Here is a 25,262-nt window from a genome sequence, read left to right as displayed (position 1 = left end):
TGGTTCCGTTTTGATTTAAATCCAGCAAGGTATTTCCCCAACCAGCGCATTATGAGTCGCCCACCGGCAAGGGGGGGGGGGGCCACAAATAAACAGCCCTCACAGCAGGTCCGAGCCAAAGCCGTCTGGGTTTAAAGGCGGTAATTCTCTGGATTAACCGGGAGCTGGTGTTCCGTGCCCTGTGTGCGCCCCGCCAGATGGGTTTCCTGGGTAATCCTGGCGTGGGATGAGGGGTGCCGGCGGTGCGGGAGGACACAAGATAATTTCACCGCCAAAGTAAGAGAGGAGACGATGTTGCAAAAGAAGGTGTTCGACTTCAGAATGTAACAATACATCCAAGTTACAAATCGTTTGGCGGCCATGGGCCACTTCTTGTTACTGCTTTCAATGTTTCCGCATCCTTCTTTTGTGGTTTTTGTGTGTCATTTGTGGCGTCATGCATCACCTCACGGGAACCGTGGATGGAAAAGAAGAAATGATAAAAAATTCAAAGTGATTTCATCTCAAACCCTTTGAGAGTCTGTGTTGCAATCGTCCGTGAAGTCGTATTATTTTCCCCTCCCCCCCTGCAACAAAGGTTTAGCCATTAAGTTTAGATCAGGGAGGAATGTGAGCTCCATCGTTTCCTCCATGGATCCTCCGCCTGTGTTAAATACGATAAATAAAACGTTTGTGTTCTCGTGCACGCTGAAGGCGATTCCATGCAACCACTGTGACATCGTCCTTCCTTCCTCGATGGTGAAAGACTGCACTCCGTGTGGTGAAGTCCGGCTTTAGTTCCCCCCCCACCCCCCCCAGACCCTCGCCATCCTTTCAGTAAAACACGCTGGGCTCTAAAGGACGGCCAAGTGGCAGCTTTACGACCCATCAGGAATAAACGCCCACAAACGTTGTTGCTTTTGAAACCACAAAGGACCTTCACTTCACACCGGTACCAACAGACAACCCCCCCCTCCCAACAAGGTTTCATAGAAAGACACAGATGGTGGGAGATTTGAGATATTTTGACCTCCGGGCCAAAAGCGAGTTGAAAGAGCAAAACGACAGGGAAAATGAGTTACTGTCCGAGGGAAACAGACATCAGGATCCCCGTATTGATCCGAGCTTCCTTTTGTAATCTCTCCGCCCGGAGTAACCTCGGCTCGATTGGACGTTCAGCCACAGAAAAAGCAATTTGACCCCCCCCCCCGGTGCTGCCTCCCCGGGTCACCCTTAAGTTAACTGCTGACCCCAGGGTTGCCATGGCGACGGGGAAATCACAGCTAGGCCTTGTTTGTGCCCAGGGTGCCACGGCTTTTCATCGGCAAACCGCCATAAAGAGGCTGCAGGAGGGACTTAATGGCTTTTAGTTTTTTAGAAGGGGAAGATATTTGTGTTTTTGCGTGACAGGACTTTGTGAGTGAATTTAAATATCTCGACCACTGCACGTAATGACATTTTCATTTCATTTAGCACGTTCATGCTTCCCAGAGGATGAATCCAAAGTGACTTGGGATCACTGGACTTTTCTTCTAGCGCCGCCACGAGGTTCGCATCGGGGGGGGGGGGAGGGGGGGTTTGGAGTGAAGGGTCATGAAGCTTGTTGCATTTCTTTGTTTACGATTCAGCATCAGGCTGCAGGGACGCCGCATGTTTGTAGGTCAACCAGGAAGTTAGCATCACACTCCTCTACCTCAGCAAAAACACCTCCAAATGCCTATTTTCATTTGGAATTATTACAAATACAAAGCGACTTCACAATCTAGAGAGGACGTTCAGCCGTTTTTTTTTAGGACACGTAAGAGTGACGCGTGTTAGCAGCGTCGAAGTGAGCACGTTAGCATGCTGACATTAGCTCAAAGCGAAGCTGGGCCTCGTGTGGAGATCCATCCCAAGTGGGAGTAAATTGGATTGCGGCATTTAGCGCCCTGCGAGGTTTTAACCCCGTTCGTAACCCTTTCCCAGCTGCTTCCCCCTTGCGGCAACGCCGCGGGTCTCCTGAGGGAGACGGGAAGAAACCTCCGGATCGTTTGTGTCCTTTGGGTTAATTGGCTGACTAAGCCGGTCTCTGAATTATGTCACATGACTCCAGGGATACACCTGGCTACGTGGCGTCTAATCCCCCGAGCACATAATCCCCGAGGATTCCCTCCGCTTTTTCCTGAAGCGGCAGGAGACGGACACGGGGTGTGACAGGGACACAACCCCCCCACCCCCACCCCCCCTGCAGCTCCACGTTGCTCCTCTGGAGTCAGTCAAAGGGTGCAACACTCCCCTGATCTGCCACTGCGTCTCTTGCACTTTGTAAGGCGTGCAGCACCGATCGTGATGCTAATTTATTCAGGGACCAGCTGCTGTGTGGAGATGATTTTGCAAAAGACATCCTTGAAGGTTATAATGAGCTCAGCGACGTTGATGATGGAGGAAGGCGAGGTCGCACGAGTCAGTATGCTGTGCGTGTGCGTGTGTGTGTGTGTGTGTGCGTGTGCATTTACGTCTTGACATCCGCCATTAAAGAACACTCGGCTGGAGGCTCCTGAGAAGGTAACAAGTCGTTATCTCATCATGTAGAGCAGGACGACTACCCTGCAGGAACACACACACACACGTTATGCCGTGCCGCAGTGTGTGACTGCAGGCTTTGCGTTTGTTGCACAATATCACACTAATGTAGAAACTTATTTCAGGAACTGAGGAAATAATAGGCAACCTTTTTGATACTTTGTTAATGTTAAAATATCGATGAAAGCATAAAGCAATGGACGTTCTGTACCGTGTGTAGATTTATTAAGTCTTTAGTGTTACAAAAATGTACAATTTGTATAAACATTATTATCATAGAAACTGAAACTTAACTTCTGTGGCCACATAAGGAATGCACTTGGGATTACAGTTCCATGGCAAGGACATTTTCAGATCTTCATCACCACCGAGCTCTCGTTCATTTCACATCATCAACTAAATGTCCCTCCGTCCGACGCGAGCACAACAAACGTGGAATAAATATTTCAGGGAAGCATCTGTGGAACGAAAAACAGCAATTTAGTGGGAAAGAATCCGTGCAAGCTTGTGAAGGATTAAAAGGACGTTTTATATATTATAGGGACCTGAAACATGAGCTCAATATTAGTCCTACTGATAACAGAAAAGAAATCTCGCTATAATTCCTTAAAACAGGTGTAAAAAAAGCACTTAGTGAAGACTAAATACTCAAGATTCCCTTTTTAAAATCATAAAATGTTGGGCAGCTGCAGGACGAAGAATATGCCAATAATTATTAGCAATTATTATGAGCAAATCCATTTCTCCTGACCCTGCGGTCACGTGTAATTGTTGCTGCGTCTCCCGTTGGGGGGAAAAAAAAGGGGCCATTAGGCTCGACAGCGCCTCGGCGGTGGATCAAGTCTTCACGGCGGGAGCCAGGAGTTCATCTCTTTCTGTTCTTGTTGTGCTTCACCATCTTCTTCCTCTTGAGTATCATCTCGTAGAGTCTCTCCAGGCCCGGCTGCAGCCCGCGGCCGTCCACGGCGCTGCAGCCCTGCACGTGGTGCAGCGTGTGGGCGCTCAGTTCGTGGACGGCGAGCAGCTTCTCCATCTCGCCCGCGGGCGAGGCCGACGCCTGGTCCTGCTTGTTGGCCAGGATGAGCACGGGAACCCCCTGGTTCTCCGAGGTGCGCGTGATCTTGTGGAGCTCCACCTTGGCCTCCTCCATCCGCTCCGGCTCGGTGGAGTCCACCACGAACACCATCCCGTCCGTCCGCCGGGTGTAGGACTTCCACAGGGGGCGCAGCTTCTCCTGGCCGCCCACGTCCCACACCTGGAAGTTGATGGTCCTGGAGGCCCCGACGGCCACCTTGATCTTCTCCGTGTTGAAGCCCTTGGTGGGGATGGTCTTCACAAACTCCTTCAGCTTGAGCCGGTAGAGCAGGGAGGTTTTGCCGGCCGAGTCCAGCCCGATGACCACCACGTGCAGGGACTGGAAGTTTGGCAGAAAGGACGTGTTGGGAGCAATATCGGTCAGCTGGTTCCCCATGATGGCAGCCGGCAATTCGCACCTACTTGGGGGGGGGGGGGGAGGTGACGGATTCCTGCTTTAATCCTCTTTTTCTTTTTTCTTTTTTCTCAGTGGAGTGGCATTTGGTCCTCGTTCTCGGAGGGCCGAAAGGGATCAGACGGCGCTGTGGATCAAAAACAAACAGAGGTGGTGCTTAACGAGAAGACAATGGGTGCTGTGTGTGTGTGTGTGTGTGTGTGTGTGTGTGTGTGTGTGTGTGTGTGTGTGTGTGTTGCTGCTAATTCTCAATCTCACCTCAATAATTCGAATTGTCAGTGGAGGCACAGCTGAAAAGAGTTTGATTTAATTTCATCAACGGGACGCGATTGATCACTTTAAGGCCATTAGCTGCCTACTTGGGGGACTCGTACGGATCATATGAAACGAGGGATTCACGTAATGGAGCCCAAAACCACTGCCGGTGGGGGTCATCTGGAGACCAAGGAGCATCCATGTGAACGCGGTGGACGGACACTGTTTTGTGTGAGGACCGCTGCAGCGGCACTAATCCGGTTGTTGTTGACATCCTGATGCAGCAGAATACCGGGAGACATTGACTTAGAAAGACCGAGTGCTGTAAGAGTATTATTCAAATAGTGTCACCTTTGAGTCAATTGCGTTTTTGTTACTTGATTGTATATTAAAATGTTTCTATTGGGAACAAGCCCCATTTTTAGTTTTTCTTCCTCTCTTGCGCGGAACCATCCGGTTTGTATCGTTTTGTTTTTAGCAAGACGTTTTAACGCGGATAAATAAGACGTACAGATACCCCGAAGTGACCCTGAAGTTAACTCATCTAAGGGAAAACAGGTCACCATTTAAACAAACTCATTTAAAACAGCAGGTCACGCATGATGTAATAAAAACCTCGACACGATACACTCTCCTCCTGCGCGCGTGCATGTTAAAAAAAAAAGAAAAGAAGATATATAAATATATACCTTATTTTTCCAATGTGCAGCGAAAACATGATCCACAAGCGGTAAACGCGTCCATGGTCCACAGATTGCGTTTCGTCCCGCCGGTCACAGCCGCTCCTGCTCTCCTCCAGCAGCACTGAGGAGCTCCGGGGAGACACGCGAGCTCACAGCGGCACCCAACGAGCCTCGGTGACGTCACGGTCAGCCGGGCGGCCTCTGCGCGCCCCCCTGCGGTCCTGCGGGGAGTTGCACCTGCAGTTTGTCAAAAGTAAATCTAACCGACTAAAGTATTAACATTAAAGATGGACTTAGGGCCCATTACACTATGTGTGTACATATTACTACTGAATTATATTTATTTATTAATTCATGTGTACATTATGTTGAGGGTGCTGTTCTCAAATGACAATAATCACATGTAAGAATTACACTTCCTACCAAGAAACTCATTTCTTGAGTTTTCAAATACATTTAAGTAATAATTAAACTATTTCCTTTGAAAATATATTCAATTAAAATACTCAATTGAAGTTGATGTATAATGTTCTTAAGTATTAGAAATATAGATATTATTTGATTATTAAAGCTTGTACATTAACATGTACGTAGTGCTTTAATGTTGTAGCAGGCAGCTCTATTTAATACTTGTATTTTAAACTTTAAAGTATCAAAAACGTTAAAGAATTCATGCTAAATGGCCCTATATTATTATTGGATAGCTGTCTCTGTAAAATTACAACAGTTGCCTCTAAATCTGTTAAAATTTAGTTTATAAATATATTTCTTTTTGGATGTATATTTCTTCTGCATGTAGTTATTGCTCTTCTTTCTTTCTTTGAAATGGAAATGCAACAGTGTTTCCTGCTCGGCAGACGATCCTGTAATTTGCCCCATTTAATACCCGTATTTAGTCCGGTTGGGAACGCCGTCGTGCGTGTGGGGAAGCGTCGGCTTCACCCTGCGTTCAGTCCCACGAGGTGGAGCCAAGCACTTTTTTATCGTGAGAAGATGCCCGTGTGATGTGGGAGGTGTGTTGAGCGAGCGTGCGCACCGTTGGGACTTCCCCCCCCCCACACGGTTGCATCCCCCTCAGCAGCGAATGACTCAGTACCTCCCCCCCCCCCCCCCGACACGACGCGACGAGGATCGATGGAGGAGTCCGTCCACGCCACGAGAGACGAGAGGAACGCCGGAAAAACCAAACCGCACGAAGCGCACGAAGCGCCACTTTAATCAACATCGTTCATTTTGAACCTAGTACGTGGATTTGAAACATCAATATACTCTAATCATAACATTGTGGTGGTTTTTAAGGTATGCTAAAACAACATACATAAGAGCATTTTTACTTATTGGTGCTTTTGAGGACACGCAGTCAGCGGCCAACGGGGGAAAACAAATCATTCACAAAGTCACAGACAGAAGAGGATCAAATATATTCAGGGAATGTTCGGGCCGAGTCTTCATTATTTCACACTCCGACTTCAGTGTGTTTCTTTTTGATTTCATCATCTCACGGGATGAGGGATTGTTGAATTGGTGCCACAGTCAATGTACTCAAAGGTGTCCAGAGACAGCTGCTCGGTGTGAGAGAGATAGGAAATGTTCATCTTCATCCTGGGGAGGACAAAGGAGAAGAGACATTTATTATTAGGGACGGCGTGTCGCCATAATGTTTTGAAGCGGCTCTGATCAATACGTCTCCCAGAGACAATTTATACAATGACTTGAGTAATGTGGCCCTTCAGAATGTTTTAATGTCTTTTAAAGGGTCAGTTTCAAAGCTACAAAAGGTAGAAGCAGAATTTTTTTTTCTTATTCTGACGTCTAAACACAGAAACCTCTCAGACGTCGAAATGTGACTTCTGTGCACTTACTGCAGCTCCAGAAATAAGGTGTGAATCTTGATGGTGTTCGACCTGCAGTAGGTGCTGAAACAGACAAGAGCAGCACGTGTGTGTGTGCGTGTGTGTGTGAATTCGGACGCACAAAACGATAATGACGGACACGGTGTGGCATCCTGGCGTCATTTCTGACTTACATCAGGCCTTGATCGGTAACAGGCAGGTCAATTTTGAAGGTGTACTGCGAACAAACGGGGGGGGGGGGCAAAGAAATGAGTTTCGGGGGCGAACGCGTCCAGCAGCGGATTTTTTTTTTTTTTTTGAGCGCGTGAAACTCACCGAGTCCTGCGAGCGGCCTCGCATGGTGGTCATGTTGGTGACCTTGGACGTCCCCACCACGGCCCTGGAGATCAGACCCTGAACGCTGAACTCCACGATCTGAACCGGGACGAAGTTCTCGTTGGTGACGTTGATGAGATTCTAGGAGGGGGGGGGTCAGAGGACGCACAGCCGGTCAGGTGAACACATCTTTCCGTAAAAATTGCACTCGGGAACTTTGGCCTTCAGGTGCAGCTGTTTACAGGGTGTCATGTGACACGCACACTAAACACGGGACGGTTAATTTACTACATGATCACATGCAGAAGGGGGCGCTCCGTCCTGAGCCCCGCTCTCTGCCTTTTAAGGGCAGAACACTGCAGTGAGTGTCGACCACAGACACGTCCTCTGCAAATACCATCACGAGACAGCGTGACTCACGGTGACCTCCATGTCGACGGCGTCCGGGGTGAAGTACACCATGACGGACAGCACGGACACGGGCGCCAGGGTGACGCTCCGGGGGAAGAGGAAGAAGAGGATCAGGCAGCACAGGAAGAGACACACCACCATGGAGATGCACACGTACAGCTTCCTGGGGGCAGGAACAGGGACAAAAATACAAAAATGGTTGAAATGCTTTGGCCTCAGTGTCCCGTTTTTTCCCCTCTAAAGCGGCGGTGCGTCCCCTCACTTACGTGCGCCTGGGTCTCAGCCTCACATCGTTACACGGTATCACGGCCACCAGCTGGTCGTGGCCTGTCCACACAAAGAAAAGGTTCAGAGAGACGAATGATATGCACAGATACAAATCCCGTATTTGGCCTTTTTCCTTCCTCATTTGAGTCCCTAAGGCCTTTCACAAATCAAACTTGCCATTAAAACCGACGTTTAATTTCGTAGACGATTGCTTAAACGAGATTCCGATGGGCTGCCTCTTTGGCAAGGTGTTAAATCTGCTTCAAGTATGCAATCTAAAGATGACTTTCTAATGCGGTTAAAACCCCCAACAAACCTCTGGGAATCCTCCCGATGCCTCGGCACGTGGGGCAGTTGTCCGCCGCTTGTCTGCTGATGGCGCCGTACGGAGGGAGATTATTCAGTGTTCTCACGGTCTCCATCTCTCTGGTCAGAGCTGTGCTCTCGCCGGGTTACGCTGGTGAAACCATGGTACTTCCATCCAAAAAGGAAAACGTCCCGTCTGCACAACCAAAACAAGAAGAAAAAAAAAATGTCAACATTACGTGACATTACAGAATTGTATTTTTAAAGTGTTGCACCTTGACGTTTAACGAAAAATGCTTGAAATACAATACAATTAAATAACAGGTCATTTGTTTTTTGATAAAATGACCTCAAAGAGACAGAACAACCCTTGAATGGCCAATAAAAGTCAGTCTTGTGCTTCATGTGAGATGTGAACAAAGTCTGCAGCGCGTGGAGACACCTCCAGGTACTTTGTTTTATGGCCCCGTTGCACCTGAATGTGTGATGATGACTAAGTGGAAGAAGCACACGAGTCCTTAACTTAAGTAAAAGTAGAAAAATCAATATGTTTAAAGTTACCCTTAAAAGTCCTGATTTTGCAGACATTATTATAGGATGTTACAGCTCTTTTTTAACCTTGTGTTTGGGTGGTACCGCATTTCATTTTCCAAATAGGTGAAGTAGAGTAAAAAGAACAATATTTACCTCTGAAATGTATTGAAATAGAAGCATACAGTAGGGGATACTTAATAAAGTACATCAAATCTGTACTAAGGTTACTTGCACTTGACTAAAAGTACTCAGTCATAGATTTTAACACTTCTGACTAAATTTCACAAGATCAGAAGATGCATTTAAGGATTTTCTCAAAAAATGACATTTAGATTCTCTGAATAATTAAACCCTTTCTATCAACATAAGTAACTATAATCGGGATGTTCTCCTTTAACATTGAAACCGGTGTTGTCCGGCCTCTTCTGGACAAAGTGGGTATTTCTTTTTCCATAAAAGCACTGAATCATTCTGCTTTCGCAACAACTTGAGTTCACGAAACCCGAGATGAAAGAAATGCATGAAGAAAAAAAAACCCCATTGTAGAACATTGTAGTTGTTGCTTTTTTTAAAACCAATAATAGTAGAACGCATTTCTTTCTGCTTCAGGAGAAGCTCTTTTGGATGCAGTGCAGCACCGAAGCACGGATCGGAACCGCTGTCAATTCTAGCAGCTGATCACAACAACAACAACAACAGAGTTGCGTCACACGACCCCCCTCCCCGACCCCCCCACAAAAAAAGCAACAAACACAACGCGCACAATGTGCACTCACCAAAAGAACACCGGAAGCTTCTCTGCGATCGGAGGGTAACGAACGCGGAATTACTGCCGATGCGACCTCACGTCTCCAGAAGCACCAAGTGGGAGGCGCACTTCCTGTTTGTCTGAGGCAGCTGCCGCTGCCACTTTGCTGCTACTGCTGCCACTTTGCAGCTGCCACTTTGCTGCTGCCACTTTGCTGCTGCTGCTGCAGCTGCCACTTTGCTGCTGCGACGCGCGGAGGGGAAATGGAGAAACGCGTGGATGCTGCACGCAGCAACTGAGCAAGGAATTACCCGCTAAACGTTGCATCAGATCAGGCATCTGATCTGTTTGAAGCCCCATTCAGTTCTCCATGATGGGGGCTATTGAGCATGCAGGGACAGAGCATCGGTTTGCAAAAGTATCTGAAATGTGATTTCATGAGCGCCTTTGCAATAGAGTTTTCGTAGATGATGGGGTTTCTACTTTTACTCAAGTGCTTCTTTAGTGCTTCTTTAGACACCACTCAGTTGACCAAGTACAGACTGCAGCGCAGATAAAGACAGTGTGTGAAGTGTGTTTGTCATTAATAGAACAGAGAAGAAACCAGAGAGAGAGAGAGATGTGCAAATAGTTTATTGGCGGATTGACGATAGAATTTAATGTATAGACTGTGCCAGAGGAATAATTTGACAAGCATAGTAAGATATATTCAGAATTATTCACTAGAGCATGTTTCTTTAAAAAGGGATGAACAGTCAACGGAGGAAAACATGGTTATAAATAATCCTCAACCACACTAACAATAAAAAATAGGAAATAGACACTAACAGGAATCTGCACACTCACGCCACAAGTTTCAAACCACCACGTGTATATTTCAGTTAAGTAATGATCATAAAGGCAATGCAATAAAACCACCTGGTTTCACCGGGAGACTGAAGAATGTGTAGTTTATAGTTTGTGAAGTCTTGGATTGGGTTTGTATTAAATGACTTTCAGTCGAATGAGGACAATAAAGATGCAGGTGGGGAGGGAGGGAGGGGGGGGGGGGGGGGGGGGGGGGGGGGGGGGAGCGGACATCTTCTTCTACCGTGACTGTGCCAAGACCACGAGAACGCGACTCACCTCTAAAGCCTCCACCTGTCATGCAGGGGCCTCCTAGAAAGCAGTAGAAAACACCCCCCGCCCCCCCCCGCCCGCCCCCCCGCGAGAGTCTGTATACATTCCACACGTCAACGTCTAAAGTAACAGTACTGTGATACAGGAAAAGATTGCATTGTTTTGGTAGATTTCACTACGATAAATCGAAAAATATTAGTTTGTCCTCGCCGCCGACCCCTCGAGCGGCGAGGAACGTTTCTCTCTTCTTTTTTTTTTTTTTACCATGACATTCAACAATATTAATATTTCATTGCTCTATTTGTGAGAAGAATCTAGCGAAGCCCTGTCAGAAGAATATTTAGATGTTTTATTTATTTTATTTTTTTTAAATCAGCGCCGAGGGGAAGCCGCGCGAACACGAAGGTGAAGAGCCGAGACGCACACACCTGTAGCAGGTACACACGCGTCCTGGCACAGGTTCGACCGCTATTCACACTACTTTACGTGTGTGTGTGTGTGTGTGTGGTTCATTTGTGTCAAAATGTTAAAGCTAATTTAAAAAAAAAAAAAAGGCAGGAGAAGCCATTCGTCCGTTCTTTTCTCTACACTTTTTTTGTAATGTTTGTTAATTATTCCTTTTTATACTCTTGGTCCAAACAAAGCAGCCCCCCCCCCTCCCTCCCCCCCTTTGGTAAATTCTTTGTCTCTCCTTCATGTCATTAAAAATAAAGCTAAATACAGGTAAGGGTGAGAGATGCGGAGGTTTTTTTTTTTTTTTTTTTACGTAAATGTTCTCTTTAGATAATGCTCAAATCTCTTCCCAGAAGCCCCCCCCCCCCTTTCCGACCACCCCCCCCCCTCAGTGCAGCGCGTTGAGCGCTTTGTTGTGGCCGTCCTCGGTCATCTGCACCAGCTCGTTGACGGTGTGCAGCAGGCTGTAGCCGTGCTTCCTCAGCAGCTGCTGGTTGAGCCGCTGATCTCTGAAGCCCATCTCAAGCAGCATGGCCATCAGGGAGGGGTCCTGCCTGGTGGCCGGGTCGATGCCGCGCTGGAAAAGGTGTGTGGGGGGGGGGGGGAATGGGGGGGGGGGAGGGGGGGAGCAGAGGCGATGTCATTGCGTGTTTTGTTTCCAATTCAACGAAACCAGTCAGGCTGGAAAAGCGGCCGTATGACGCATTTCTTCATCTCTTGTCTTAAAGGGAACTAGTGGCAACAGGAAATGACTTTGCAGGCTAAGGGCGTCTGACAAAAACACCAAAAATAATACAGTAAATACATGGAAACAAACGATGCATTTGAATGTTGTTATGATGACATAAATCGTCCAGCCTAAGCTGCAGAAGGATGTACCTGTATTGAGCAGTTTGGTCCAGTGAACAGAGCTTTGTACGCGGACGCTGCCACAGAGAGGGCCCCCTTGACGAGTCCCTCCGTGATGCCTCCTTGGCCCCTTGTATGAAGACAGGGATGTGGTCATTGGGAGTTACGCAACAGGACGTCTTCGGTTTTCAAACCAAAAGCACAGACGTTATTACACACACGCGACGTGTCTTGTCGCTGGTTATGCAAACCGAAACAAAGAGAGACACTAAAGTTCATTTCACTTGTTGTAATGCACCTCGGCTGCAGAGCGTTGCTGGGCCTGGGGTTATACGTCTCAAAGGCACTGGATGCTGAGCCTGCTGATCTGGACAGACCGGATGATACTGCAGAGAATGGGGAAATAACACCAACGCGCATAACGTGAGAGAGAGGAGAAACGCAGCATTTCGCTGATGGAGGAGAACCTGAAATCCTGCACGTTATCTCACTTCCTGTCTCGCTAGAAAGGGCTAAATGGGTTTCCTGAAGAAAACAAAAACAATAAAGACATAATAATAATACCGCTGATGATACTCTGCTTCTATACCTCACCATTTAGGTGGACCCTCGGCTGGTGTGGCTCATATGGATCACAGGCTGGAGGACTGGGGTCCTCAGACAGGTACAGCGCCTCTGACCTGAAAGACCACGGTGAACCAGGAGAATGAACCCAGGTGGTAGGAGGGAGATCCAGTAAATCCCAAATGCAGGTCATTTCCTAAGCAGTATTTGTGATTATACACACATTTTCCAACACGCACAGGGACCCTTGGGAGATCTCACCTGGGCGAGTAGAGGGCCGGCGGGGGTCGCGGGAGGTCGGGCAGCGCCGGTGGCGGGGGCACCACCTCCGGCGTGAGCGTCACGGCGTCCAGCGTCTGCGAGGCGCACAGCATCTGGTTCACGCTGCTGTGGCTCGGCGGGACCAGCGGCGGCCACGAGGTCGCGGCGGCGGAGTCCTCGGCTTCGACCGCCGCCTCCTGCTGCTGCTGCTGCGGCGGCGGCGCCTCCTCGGCGGCGGACTCTTCTTCCTCCTCCTCCTCCTCTTCTTCTCCCTCCTCCTCCTCCTCCTTCTCTTCTCCCTCCTCATCCTCTACCTCCCCCTCGTCCTCCTGTTCCACGTCCAGGTCGGCGTCGGGCTGCGACATGGCGGAGCTGTACATGGACTCGCCCAGAGGCCGGCTGGTGTCGAAGCAGTCCGGGAGGACGATGATGTAATCGTCGCAGGAGGAGACCGAGGAGGTCTGGCTGCTGACCTGAGACACAGGAGGAGACGTTTACAGGAGCACGACTACATCAGCCATCTTATCGTGGAAGGGAACCGACATTCATCTCTGGGATGTTCCCTTTTTTTTTTAAAGTACAGAAAGGGTTGAAACTTTACCTCCTCCCATTCTTCTCCTTTGGTTCCACCCTCCTCTTTCTCCTCGGGGATATCCTGCACGTCCTCAAGGACCAGGACCTCTTCCGCCTCGATGTCATGATCCGAACTGACGTGCAGGTTTTCATTTGCTGGTTCCAGCAGAAGAACTGAAGGGGGAAAAACAGCAGTAAAATGAACATTGAATTCAACTCATTGATACAAAGCTTCATTTGCAACTCAATCAAATCAAATACGGGTCGTTGTATTCAACGAGAGAACAAAAAGAAAAGACTAGAATCGTGGACCTGGCCTCATCTCCTCTTCCTGGGTGACCGGGCTGAGAGGCGGGGCGGAACTTTGGAGTCTGGCGGCGCTGATCTCCTCGCCTCCTTCCTGCACCGTCTCCATCTTCTCGGCCTCGAAGGCTCTCTCAAAGCAGAAGCTGGTGCCCCGGGACACCACTGGAAATGGAGAGGAAAAAACGGTACTGCAACCTTTCCATCACAACACAGCACGCACTGGGGGGGGGGGGGGTGTCTAGCGGGCTCCTCACCCTGCGGCTTGTTGTGGCTGCCGTGCTGGGCCCTGCGAGGGGGTCTGTGATCGGGGGCCTCCTCCAGGGCCAGAGAGCGGATGACCGTCTCGCAGAGGAACTGGGCTCCACTGATCTCCTCCTCGCGGTCCTCCTCTTGGCCCTCGGGGGCCCTCTGCTGCCGCGCCCTGACTCCTGGACAACCACAAGAATGCACACCACTGACGGACTAAAATAAGGGACGGAAAAATTGAATCTAGTTTTTTTTTATAGTTTTTTTTCCTCTCAAAAGGTTGGTTGAGTTTTTCCTCTCAGTGAGGTGGCACACACACACACACACACACACACACACACACACACACACACACACACACACACACACACACACACACACACACACACACACACACACACACACACACACACACACACACACACACACACACACACACACACACACACACACGGTCTCACCGAAGAGCTTTCTGACCCCCGTGACCTCGGCTTCCTCTCTCATCCGCGCGATGATGGCCTTCTCCAGAACGGGTGCATCGTGGGGCAGAGGGGATATGCAGGGGGTCAGGTCTAAGCAGAAGGAGGTGGACACACAAAGGGCTTATCTTTATTCTTAAAGAAACTTAACTCCTTCCCATTGTTTGAAAGCATGATGCAGTACTTACCCTCAGGTGTGTTGTTTGGAACCTTCTCCAACTCTTGCACAATATTTATATCCAGCAATTCAAACGACAGCAGGTCCTAAAACAACAGAAGACACGCAGGGAGGATGACCGCTGATCACTTCTTGCAAACGAGCAGGAGCATTGACGTGGGCCGAAACATCTCCAAAGGGTGCACCTGTGCGGTCAGCAGGTCGACGGAGGGGAAGTAGTAGTCCTCGTGGTTCAGGTCCACAGGCAGACCTGGGCCGCTGTGCTGGGGCCTGCCCTCCTGCTCCTTCTTCACCACCACCACCTCATCCTCCTCCTCCTCATCCTCCTTTTAAGGCGCACACAAGCATGGCATCATGAGTAGGAGCTCCACCGTAACGATTTAAAGGGTAACATACAAGCGCAGCGTCTCTTTTAAGGATCACAGCATTTCTTCAAACCCAAAATACAAATATACATAAAATATGTTCTTTATTACACTGCTACCAGGAAGTACAGACTAACTAATACTACCTTATCCACATTTGATATTTAGCTAGGTCTCTCAGTCTTTTCTTTTTTTAAATCAGTAATTGTAAAAGAGGAAGCGCACAAAAGCGCACAAATGCTTTCAATAGAAATATTTAAAATCACACGAATGTGCCTAAATTCAATAAGAAAGAAATGGAATTAGCAGAAATGATGTACTCAAAGTATAAAAATGATGAGGGACTCGTCATGTACTAAATGTCTCCTCAGCAGAATTTGACGGCTGTGGCTGGTTGTCCACTGGTTTCAATGCAAGGGGTCAGGAGATTTTAAAGGGTCAACAGATAAATCTGAAGGGATTTGTGAGATGATTGAGAAGAAAAACACAACTCATCTGGAACGTCTGTAAGTAACATTCACAATCCTCCCTCCCAGTTTAAAGCACATTTAGGATTATTTAAGTCTTTCCTCAGCTAGTTTTTAATTGCATACTGGAGTCAACCATACAAATACTTTGTCTTCTCACTTTCATTTGTATGTTTAAATAGTCAGATGTGTTTTAAATGATTACTTCAAACTGAGAAATGAGCTTTGTCTATATACAGCCAACACAACAGTCAATGTGTCTCTGCATTTATATGTGATTAAGTTGAATATTATTCTGCCAAGTAAAGAAAAAAAACGTTAAATGAAAGGGAAAAGATCAAGTAAAGTAGTACATACCTCCAATTTCTGCTTAGCTACTCGTGTAAATGTCCGTGGTAACTTTCCACCACTGCTAAATAAACCCAGTTCAAGTCTCATGAACCTTTATAGCGTTATAGCGAGGGACAAAGGAGCTGATTTGACATTGCGCATCGGCGGGTCGACGGAGAAACGGCCTCCCTCCGAGCGTTGTTCTTCGTGACAAAGTGAGTAAATGAAACGCAGCGGCGTGGAAGTATGAACGTGGCGTAAAGCGAGCGGCCCGTACTTGGCTTCAGAGCCCGAGTCGGCGCGGCAGCAACAACAGACGCGCGCTAATGAGGCCCGGTGTCGCCGGGTGTCATTGGGTTTCAGACTTGCCAGTCGTTCGCTCTGATGCCCGAGCGCCTCGCCGCCGCCGCCGTCCACCACGATGCTGCACCAGACGCGCGGCCCGAACTGACAGCCGCAGTGCGCCAGCCGCCAGTGGGAGGTGTACGTCCCCTCCGTCACGGGGGCGGCGAAGGCCACGCTGACCACGCCCACTTGTCCCGGCAGCAGCGACGGGACCGGCACCTCTCTCCTGTCCCCCGACGCCAGGCCGAGGTTCCCCCACATGAACACTAGCTGGGTGCACGTACATGCGCGCGCGCGCACACACACACACACACACACACACACACACAAAAAAAACACAAAAAGTAGGAATACACACGTGGAAAATAGACTGGGGGCGTGCAGGATAGTATTTAAATCGCTCAGCACGCACGCACACAATCACACACACACACACATTTAAAACGACGACAAAGACGTGAAAACCCCAAACACAACTGAACTACTAAACGGCATTAAGTTGCTGCGTAAGGCATCTTAGCTGGTGTTAGAGGAGGAGAAGTAGGCAATGAGCTGAGTGGGGACTCAAAGTGGAAGTGAAGCAGGGGGGGGGGGAGGGGGGAGGATGGCAGCATAAGAGAGCGTGGAGCTGTCCTCTCGGCGGGTGGGAGGGGGGGGGTACCTTGGTCTCTGAGGTCCAGCTGATACTGCCTGAGTTCCTCATCTTCCAGTATTTGATGAACTTGGTTCCGGGCTCCAGACGGGTGCCGTCCGGCAGATTTTCGTCCAGAAACAAGGCGGCCATAGTAGAAACCAAGGACGTGTTCGAGACCACGGGACCCCTAGTTTCAAGTGTACAGAGCATTGTTGAAAATAGCCCTGGTTTCTTATCACAGCCATCTTTTGTTCTCTAAAAAAGCAGGACCCCAGATTTTTTTTTTTTGCAGCTGAAAAGCAATTTCTTTTCTTTAGAACATCTATGAAGCAGCAGCAGCAGCAGCAGCAGCAGTTTTCATATTGAGGTAGTTCCGACATTTTCCACCAGCCAGCGACACACTCATACAGACTAGATTACAGAGATGGCATATTTTTGATTTCTTTTTCTTGAAAAAAACAAAACAAAAAAGACTTTATTGCATCCATGCTGGGTCCGATGGTACCCAGCACTGTCGGACGCCCTTCCGCGGAGGCGCTTACTCTGGACTGGAGGCCTGGGGATCGGGGACCGGGGCGGGGGCGGGACCTGAGGCTGTTTCTGGGGCGGCGGGGGGGGACATTGCCGGGACCTGCGTGGAGGCGGAGGCCGTGTTTGTCAGGGTGCCTCTGCCCGAGGTGGAGGGCCCGCTCCACGGCAGCCCCCTCTTCTCCAGTCTCAGTTTCTTCTTGATTTCCTTCACTTCGGCTCTTAGTTGCCTCCTTTCAGCTTTGAGGCGCTGTCGCTCGGCCTTGCGCACTGTCCTGTCTCCTCGCCTTGGGAACCTGGTTTGAAATGTCATCAGGAACACCTATTTGTTGACTATCAAAAAGTTTATTTTCCAAGAACAAGACACACTCAGGATTCAGTATCACAGTAATCTAGCTTCTAAAACATATCTGCAGTCCTGCTTTGCATCTATTCTTATTTATGCCTCTCCATTTTATGCAGACGTGATAGCCACAAAAAAAAGGGGGGGTGGGGGGGGTGGCACTGTTGCAAAGTACAAATGTCTTATAGTTTCAAGAAGTGGGAAGATTGATCCTCGGTTCTTGGAGGGTGGGGGTGGGAGGGGGTGGGGGGGGGTTTACCTCAACTCTCCTGACATTCCATGCTCAGGGATGGAGAGAGGTGTCTTGGTTCTCACAAGGTTGTGGCTGGGGTCGTGGCTGTGTCTGCACATCTCACACAGGATGCAGGACGGGCACACGCTGAAAAAGGGGAACACGACCAACAAAAACACTGCTATGGATGATACTGATGGAGCTGCTCAAAGGACACAGCTCAGAAACAGGGACACACGGGTCAAATTGTTATCAGACATACATACATCCACACAGTCTATAGTGGACAACATCTTGGCTCTGGTGGCACCCTAAAGCACACCCTGCCCCATCTTCTGTTTGACTCTTCAGGTTTCTGGCATTGAATGATGACGTGTTGCTACCTGCACTTGTACGCCCCTTCCGAGGTGAGTTTGTTGCAGCTGCTGCAGTTGGGGGTGTAGCCGAGGGATCCCGTTGAGGTGGAGGGGCCTGGCCGGGGCCCTGCAGGAGCGCTGCTAGCCGCGCTGGCCTCAAGGGGCCCGTCGGCAGACTTGTGGGTGCAACACTGGCCAGAGAAGTCACTGCACATCCTCTCCACCACCTCCTTCACCACCTCATCTTTAAACTAGGAGAAGCAGATGTTGTGTTAGAAGAAGCCAGACGTGACCAAATTGTGCATCAAACAAAACAAAACCCCCCCAAAAAATCGATGTGTATAATTCTAAATCTTACCTTATCCATGTATGATCTAAACCACATCGGAGGTGGTTCATCTTCTGGCTTGTTCCCCTTGTTGTCCTTCACTGTGACCTGTGTCCAAATACATCAGGCTAGCATCAAACATATGCTCAATTACCTTTGAATAATTACACACAAATAGTTCATAGATAATTAACAATTCATGTAATAAACATAGAAAGGTGAACTGTCCTCTTTGTAACTATATAGTTAAGCCGATGCATTCAAAATACTAGCAGAAGAAAAAATACTTTAAGGGGAAAGAAGAAGAATAGAATCGACTTAGTTCCTTACCGCTTCTCTCTCTGGGGTGACCTGTGTGCCTTTGTCCACCGTTTTCACCCTTGACGGATAAGGTGGAGCAGGCCTCAGGTCTCCCTTCAGCTCCTTCACCTCCGTCTTCGGCGGGCCTCCGCAGGCCTGACCTTTCATCTTGTACACGTTCATGTGCAACTGGTTCCCCTGCTTCTCGGCACTCTGTGGGGGGGGGGGGGGGGGGGAGCAGCCACACCAGAACGAGTACACATTTGTACATATAGGCATAATGTTATATTATGTATACTATGTGCTAGAGAGTATTTGGTTTTATTACTGAGTTTTACGAATATCCCTAAAAGTTTACAATTTCCCATATTCTTCATGATATTTGCACCGTGAGATTGTTATTTTAGTGTCAGAAAGTGTCCCAGTACCTTGATGGCTTCTTCATATTCATCTGAATTGAAAACAAATCCAAAAGTGACCATTAGTGACCATTGTTTTATTGAGAAGTGCAGTGTTTTTGCTTTTTTTCCCCTCTAAGCGGCTATAACAGGGAAAATAAACAAAGTTTTATCCTCACCTTGACTGTTTATACAAATCTGAAATAAAAGGGAGAATTAGTTAATTAACCAAAACCTCATCATTTTGCAATGAATGTAAAAACACACAGTGGTAGAAGTACTTTTACTAAAATAGTACTGATATGTTTCCTTCAAGGCAAGATTCAGAACAAAATCAGATATTATATTACTGGATTAGAGTTAATGCATGCATATGATTGTCAGTTCTTACTGTGGGAGAAATGCAATGTTGTAGATAAATAAGTATATCTGCTACTTTCTTAATGAAAAATCTATTTTTTTTATATTGTATCGAATATTTGTAGTGTACTGTGGTGCTCATTAGCAAACTCTGGTATGTTTACAAAACTTTAAATATATATGTCTGTGTGTAAATACACACTTCTGATTAGATGCATCTGTAATAATACAGCAACATTTTAGCTTACTTATATTTTGTATTACTAATCTATAAGTGTTGTTGCCAAATGAATGTAGTGAGGAGAGTACTACATGGGATTCCAACATGTCGAAGTACAATGTAGCACAAAATGGAGATACTGTAAAGTACGTGTTGTTTTAAAAACATTGTACACATGTAACTTCGTCACATTCTAACCACTGGTACACATATTTGAATACCTCTTCGTTGTCCTCATCGAAGTATTTGACTTGAAAGTGGTTGATTCCAAAAGACGCTTTGATCTGAAATAGAAAGAGTCGACTATCAAATCCACAGTTAACATTAGATACGAACTTTTGTCCTCCCCGCTCACGCGTGATACAAAAAAAAAAACACACACAAATGGGGGCACGTCGAGGGACCGAACGAACGCACTACAGCACACGGTGGCCCTCTCCTCTCGTATTTGTCGAAGCCGGCCTCAAATAGATCGCTGCTCGCGTAACGTACACAGCGTGTCGGCCGTCGATCGGCCGCTCCGTTGTTTACGCGTCTAGGCCACGTCTGGGCCTGCTTTTCACCAAACTGCGCCAGCGTTTTTAGCCACGGCGCTCGGCTAGCTAGCGGCAGCTCACCCAGGCTTCAACGGACTCCCACTCCAGTTTGTCCAAATCCTGGGCCAGGAATCTCTTCACGTTGCCCCGGAAGTTCACTTTAATTGTAACGGGCAGCCCCATGTCAGCCGTTTATGAGCATGTAATGGCTATCATTTGCGGTGACGCCGGCCTATTTGATCCCCGCTGCCCTCGACTGTCTTTTCTTGTTTACATCGTCAGCTGCGTCTAGAAAAATACGATGACGTCCCCCCGCGCATGCGCAGTGGAATCATCATCGGTTTTTTTTCTTCTTCCTCTTTACTTCCGCCCCCCTTGTCGCGTGTAATCGACGTCATCTTTAAGCTCACAAAGTGTGGCTGACAGCTAAAATAAGCCACACTGTTGGGACAATCCTTTCTTTCGTCTATTTGATCACATAAGATGTCTTCACTTCTAAAGGTGGACAATGAAATTAAAACCAAGGTAAGGTTTCTGTTTTGGAAACCCCGGTTGAGGTTAAAGGGACCCCTGATGCCATTTTGGCTGCTATCACGCTAGCCACGTTTTTGTAGCATGATGTGAACATTAGCTAGTGGTGGTGAACCGGCTTGTGTTCCCGCCTGTTACAACACAACTGTGAAACGTGCCGGCAGGTGCGGCGTCACAGTAACCTGAAACGTCATGTGGATGAAGAGAAATTGACGTTACAACGTCTTGTGTAAAAAAAACACACAAAAAAATCATATTGGGGGAACCCATGCCCCTAAAAACGCCTTAGCAGCCAGTTAGCCAATTCATCCAGCGACCGTTATTATACCTGGATCATGATATGATCTTAAAGCTCCTAACATTTATTCTCGTTACATTTACAGAGTCCATGGGGGATAACCATAAGTAATGTTAACGTTAATATACTTTAACGATACTAAGCAGACACAATGTGGTGTAAAGGTATTGGGTTACATAAAAGGGAAGTACTCGCATGAGTCCTATTCTTCTGTAGATGTGACTCAGTTACTTTCCACCACTACTAAATAAACCCACTTTAAATCTACTGAACCCTGCGATTGTGTTTAGAAAGAGATAAATGAGTGGGTTTGCTGATGGATTGTTGCAACTGGTCTGATAATAGCACTCTTTTGTCCTTTCTGTTTGCAGGTTGATGCTTTCAGGGAACGTATCACTTCAGAAGTAAGTGTTGCTCAACAAATAAATTACATTGTGGCCACTGTTTCTCACACAACTGTAAAAAAAAAAAAAAAACCTTTATTATTTTATTTTTCAAGCCATGAAATATTTGCATTTCTTTCAGGCAGAAGATTTAGTTGCAAGTTTTTTCCCAAAGAAGTTGCTGGAGCTTGATCACTTCTTAAAGGTCAGTTCCAGGTGAATTTGTCAAAAATACACAACGTAGTCTCAAATATATGAATGAGTGCCGTCTGATTAAAAATATCTCTTAAAATAAAATAAATTAAACGAGAAGCCTTTTTATAGATATTTGAGTTTTTTCAGTTTAAAGTTGTTATTTTAATACTATAAATATTCTCGAAGCGCAGAGTTTTGTGTGTGCATTTTAAATGTTCAGCTAATGTCCTTGATGTTTTTCAGGATCCAATCATAAACGTCGCTGACCTGAAGGAGATACACTCGGAGATCAACCTGACCGTGCCAGACCCAATTTTGCTGTCAAACCTGAATGACGGGCTAGAAGCGGTAAGGCTCCATTAGAGTAGAGCTGAATTGAATCCTCAATGTTTATAATAAACACAGTGTGGGGCGTGTCGCCTGAGCCTGTTTTCATCTTGTTTCACAGCAAAATGCCAAAAAGAGAAAGCTTGAGGATGGAGGAGGAGAGGACAAGGGTGAGTAAAAGGCTTTTCAATGGGTCAAATAGAACCATCCGGATATTAGTATATTAGTATATTCCGGATGTACACAATTTAAAATGTATTGCGGAATCAAGAGTAATGCTTGATGCTTACTATTTACTTTACCTTCTTCACTAAGTGACCGGCACCAAGGTCTTCGTCATGCCCGGTGGGATGATGAAGAGCAACGGAAGCCTCGTTGATCTCATTGAGAAGGTCAAACCCGAGATCAGGACATTAATAGAGAAATGCAACACTGTAAGTAATGCCCTCCACAACCAGAGGTTTCTCATCAAAGGTTTCTCAGTGATGTTGATCATTTTACTTTCAGTTTAGGCGTCACACCTGGAAATGCGTGAAATCAGTTTAGTTTTCTCTTTTTGAGTTACCAGTCATGATGTAGTAACTTGGTCTCCGGTGTTATACCTTGAGGCTTCTAACATGTAAAGATGTTGATGTAAAGATGTAAAGCTCCCATGTATAAATGTATGCTGATCAATCCTTCCCTGTTTGTTTTTCCTCTGCTCCTCTGCAGGTTAAAATGTGGGTTCAGCTGCTCATCCCGAGGATAGAAGATGGCAACAACTTTGGCGTGTCAATCCAGGAGGAGACCGTAGCTGAACTCCGAACCGTTGAAGGAGAGGCAGCGTCTTACCTCGACCAGATATCAAGGTAAGAAGAAGTCTTAATCCTTTTCTATATTAATAAAGTATGAGGCCCAATAGAAAGCTTACAGGGCTGGTTATCACCACTGACGTCACCACTTCTTGGATATGAAATAGCTTCTGGGAAAACTACTGCTATAAATTGTACATGCAACCCTCAAACTATAATATGAATGTTTTGATTAAGAATTGACCCTCTTACATGTAAGATCCCAGTAAAGCGTACATTTGAGCATCTGCTGTACTGTGGAACTGTAAAACAGAATGTTTTGAGCAAAGCACAGTGAAAAGAGGGAATTACATTTCTCTAAACCTTTTTCTTCTTTACTTCTAGATACTACATCACAAGGGCAAAGTTGGTTTCTAAAATAGCTAAATATCCACATGTGGTAAGTAAAAAAATGATTTGAAAATAATCAAGTAGAAAATACTTTTGAGAACAAATGACAGAATATAAAGATGAGAAAAGGCTCCTTGTTTTAACAACAACACAACGTCTCCCATAACCCACCTGTGTGCTTTGTTACTGTTTGGATGGAGAGCACGAACTGCCAATCTAAGTGAATGAGGTTTTTTTTTTTTTACTTCTTCATCAGGAGGACTATCGGCGCACGGTGACGGAGATTGATGAGAAGGAATACATCAGCCTGAAAATCATAGTTTCTGAGCTCAGAAATCAATACGTAAGTTATCATGTGTTTAATCGTAGTATGAATAATAATATGATTATTTTTTTTTCGCCCTAATTTCCACGTGATTACGACGCGTTTTTATTTTCCCGTTAAGGTAACGTTACACGACATGATCCTGAAGAACATCGAGAAGATCAAGAGACCTCGAAGCAGTAACACCGACGCGCTGTACTGATCTTCATCTCAGCCTCCGCCCCCCCCCCCCCCCACCCCCCCCCCAACACCACCCACTACCCCATCACCCCCTCCTCGCCGTGTGCTCTGAGCTACAGCAGCCTGGTCCGCTTCCTCTGGACCACAAATAGACATTCGCCAACATCAGAACAATCGGCCCCGCCCCCAGTACAGTGTTTGTTTTGTTTTAAATGTTTAAATGGATTTCTTGTTTTAAAAAAAACCCCTTTAAAGGAAATGTCGAGATAGATCGTACATACGTCTAATAAGCGGTATGTAGTATTTATTTTGAATTAAACATTTCATGAGATCTCTGTGAAATCGTTTGTTTTATAGCTCTTAATTCAATAATTCAGTCAAGTGGTTTGTTTCAGTCCCACTTCGCTGGATGTTTTCCTTTTATTTAAGTCGTGAGGAACGTCGCTTAGTTTTTACTCTACATTATACAAAGTAGTCCTTGCGTATGAAAACCAAGCAGCTTTTAGATCTTGCGACTTATTAGTTTTCACCAAAGCATCTCTTGTGTGACGGCATTCATTCTATTCAAAAAAGCATTTTGATAACCCTGGCATTTCTGGATATCCGATAGTTATGCGTTTTATTTTCATGCAAATATCCAGATGTTGATTTACACGTATGTACATTTGTGTTTAGGCATACATTAAAATACCTATTTGAAAATGTTGCTTTCTCCTCTCAACCTGCAGATGTCGACCTGTCAATCAGCACAGACTCAAACTGACTAAGCAAAGGAATATTGACGTGTTTGATAGATTCTTCTTTGTATTGAGGGCAGATGTTTCTGTCCTAAATGGTCATTACTGTATCCGTAGTGTATAAAGAACAAATATGAATGTTTCAAATGTTCAACCCCCAGAAAAAATGTCTTTTATTGAATGTTAATGCCAGTAGATATTAAATCTTCTCTTTGATGTGACTACAAACCTCTGCAGAAAGATTAAGAGATTAATTGAAGTCAGTTTTATGCTCTTTAATACTTGCACTTCATTTTAGAGGTGAGGGAGAAGCTTAAAAGAACAAACTCCAGGAATAAATTGTATCTCCCCATTTAAATGATTTAGAGTACATTCTCACACTAACCTAAAATATTATACAAACAAAGCATCTATGAAATAAAAAGCATAAATACACGTGATGAGGAAACTTCATAATGGTGTTTTCACCTCTCAACTAAACTTTCACCTCGATATCCGCGCAGACTTTTGACCGACAGACGGCCCCACAGCAGAACCTTTTTCTAGCAGCCCCAAACGTATTTGTGTGTACATCGGAGAACATTTGAGAAAGGACCTCAGGCCCACTTTCTCAGAACCAGGTCGAGGTTTTTCCGGCTGAAAACGCGGTGACAAAATTAGAAAAACATCCACGGTTAAATATGTAAACTTATGCAAACAGCTCGACGTTGCATAATGTCCCTGGACTACGTTGTAGTGTGTGTGTGTGCCCCCCCCCTCACACCCCCCGTATGTCCTACTCTCCCTGGATCGAGCCTGATGTCATAGAGCAGCACCACGTAGATAAGGGAAGAGAGCCCTGTGAGATAAGGGAGTTAAAGGAGGACACGGCAGTTGGGAAATGTTATGTCATCAACGGTGTCTCCCCTTGACCCTTTCCACTGTGATTGACCA

At 46.6% G+C, this 25,262-nt stretch overlaps 4 protein-coding genes across 8 annotated transcripts; 1 reads left to right on the top strand and 3 right to left on the bottom strand.

Annotated features, from left to right (window-relative positions):
* Positions 1–2,744: 2,744 nt before the first annotated feature.
* arl4d (ADP-ribosylation factor-like 4D) lies at positions 2,745–6,014 on the bottom strand. The gene is made up of 2 exons (XM_037463805.2): positions 4,975–6,014; positions 2,745–4,157 (listed from the first exon to the last, which is right to left on the bottom strand). Exon 2 carries the CDS (start codon positions 4,010–4,012, stop codon positions 3,407–3,409), a length of 606 nt encoding a protein of 201 aa, XP_037319702.1. The 5' UTR covers positions 4,013–4,157; positions 4,975–6,014; the 3' UTR covers positions 2,745–3,406.
* Positions 6,015–6,147: 133 nt separating this feature from the next.
* Positions 6,148–9,558, bottom strand: tmem106a (transmembrane protein 106A). Its single transcript, XM_037463799.2, has 8 exons — positions 9,431–9,558; positions 8,131–8,316; positions 7,814–7,874; positions 7,557–7,710; positions 7,137–7,277; positions 6,995–7,038; positions 6,831–6,884; positions 6,148–6,570 (listed from the first exon to the last, which is right to left on the bottom strand). The coding sequence occupies exons 2-8, from the start codon at positions 8,234–8,236 to the stop codon at positions 6,462–6,464; spliced, it is 669 nt and encodes a 222-aa protein (XP_037319696.2). The 5' UTR covers positions 8,237–8,316; positions 9,431–9,558; the 3' UTR covers positions 6,148–6,461.
* A 1,797-nt stretch (positions 9,559–11,355) lies between these two features.
* nbr1a (NBR1 autophagy cargo receptor a) lies at positions 11,356–20,479 on the bottom strand. Of its 5 annotated transcripts, none has more exons than XM_037463759.2 (22): positions 20,254–20,479; positions 19,858–19,920; positions 19,236–19,254; positions 19,087–19,109; positions 18,689–18,871; positions 18,389–18,466; positions 18,058–18,281; positions 17,702–17,821; positions 17,114–17,395; positions 16,599–16,758; positions 15,962–16,207; positions 14,616–14,756; positions 14,441–14,516; positions 14,235–14,345; positions 13,782–13,952; positions 13,534–13,689; positions 13,250–13,395; positions 12,649–13,121; positions 12,418–12,503; positions 12,122–12,209; positions 11,854–11,953; positions 11,356–11,551 (listed from the first exon to the last, which is right to left on the bottom strand). In XM_037463759.2, the coding sequence occupies exons 1-22, from the start codon at positions 20,353–20,355 to the stop codon at positions 11,363–11,365; spliced, it is 3,237 nt and encodes a 1,078-aa protein (XP_037319656.2). In that variant the 5' UTR covers positions 20,356–20,479; the 3' UTR covers positions 11,356–11,362. The 5 variants fall into 5 exon arrangements, with proteins under 5 accessions (XP_037319656.2, XP_037319655.2, XP_037319657.2 ...); XM_037463758.2 differs by having other exon boundaries at positions 13,782–13,955; positions 20,254–20,478; XM_037463760.2 differs by having other exon boundaries at positions 11,854–11,945; positions 13,782–13,955; positions 20,254–20,478.
* A 66-nt stretch (positions 20,480–20,545) lies between these two features.
* psme3 (proteasome activator subunit 3) lies at positions 20,546–24,296 on the top strand. Its single transcript, XM_037463794.2, has 10 exons — positions 20,546–20,697; positions 21,373–21,405; positions 21,527–21,589; positions 21,823–21,927; positions 22,028–22,076; positions 22,222–22,340; positions 22,618–22,754; positions 23,082–23,136; positions 23,344–23,430; positions 23,534–24,296. Exons 1-10 carry the CDS (start codon positions 20,656–20,658, stop codon positions 23,612–23,614), a joined length of 771 nt encoding a protein of 256 aa, XP_037319691.1. The 5' UTR covers positions 20,546–20,655; the 3' UTR covers positions 23,615–24,296.
* The last annotated feature ends 966 nt before the right edge of the window (positions 24,297–25,262 follow it).

This window comes from Pungitius pungitius, chromosome 21, assembly GCF_949316345.1.
Source record: "Pungitius pungitius chromosome 21, fPunPun2.1, whole genome shotgun sequence".
In the NCBI taxonomy this organism is placed as follows: Eukaryota; Metazoa; Chordata; class Actinopteri; order Perciformes; family Gasterosteidae; genus Pungitius; species Pungitius pungitius.
Note: the sequence above shows the minus strand (reverse complement) of the source record. Positions and strands in the feature narration are given on the sequence as shown.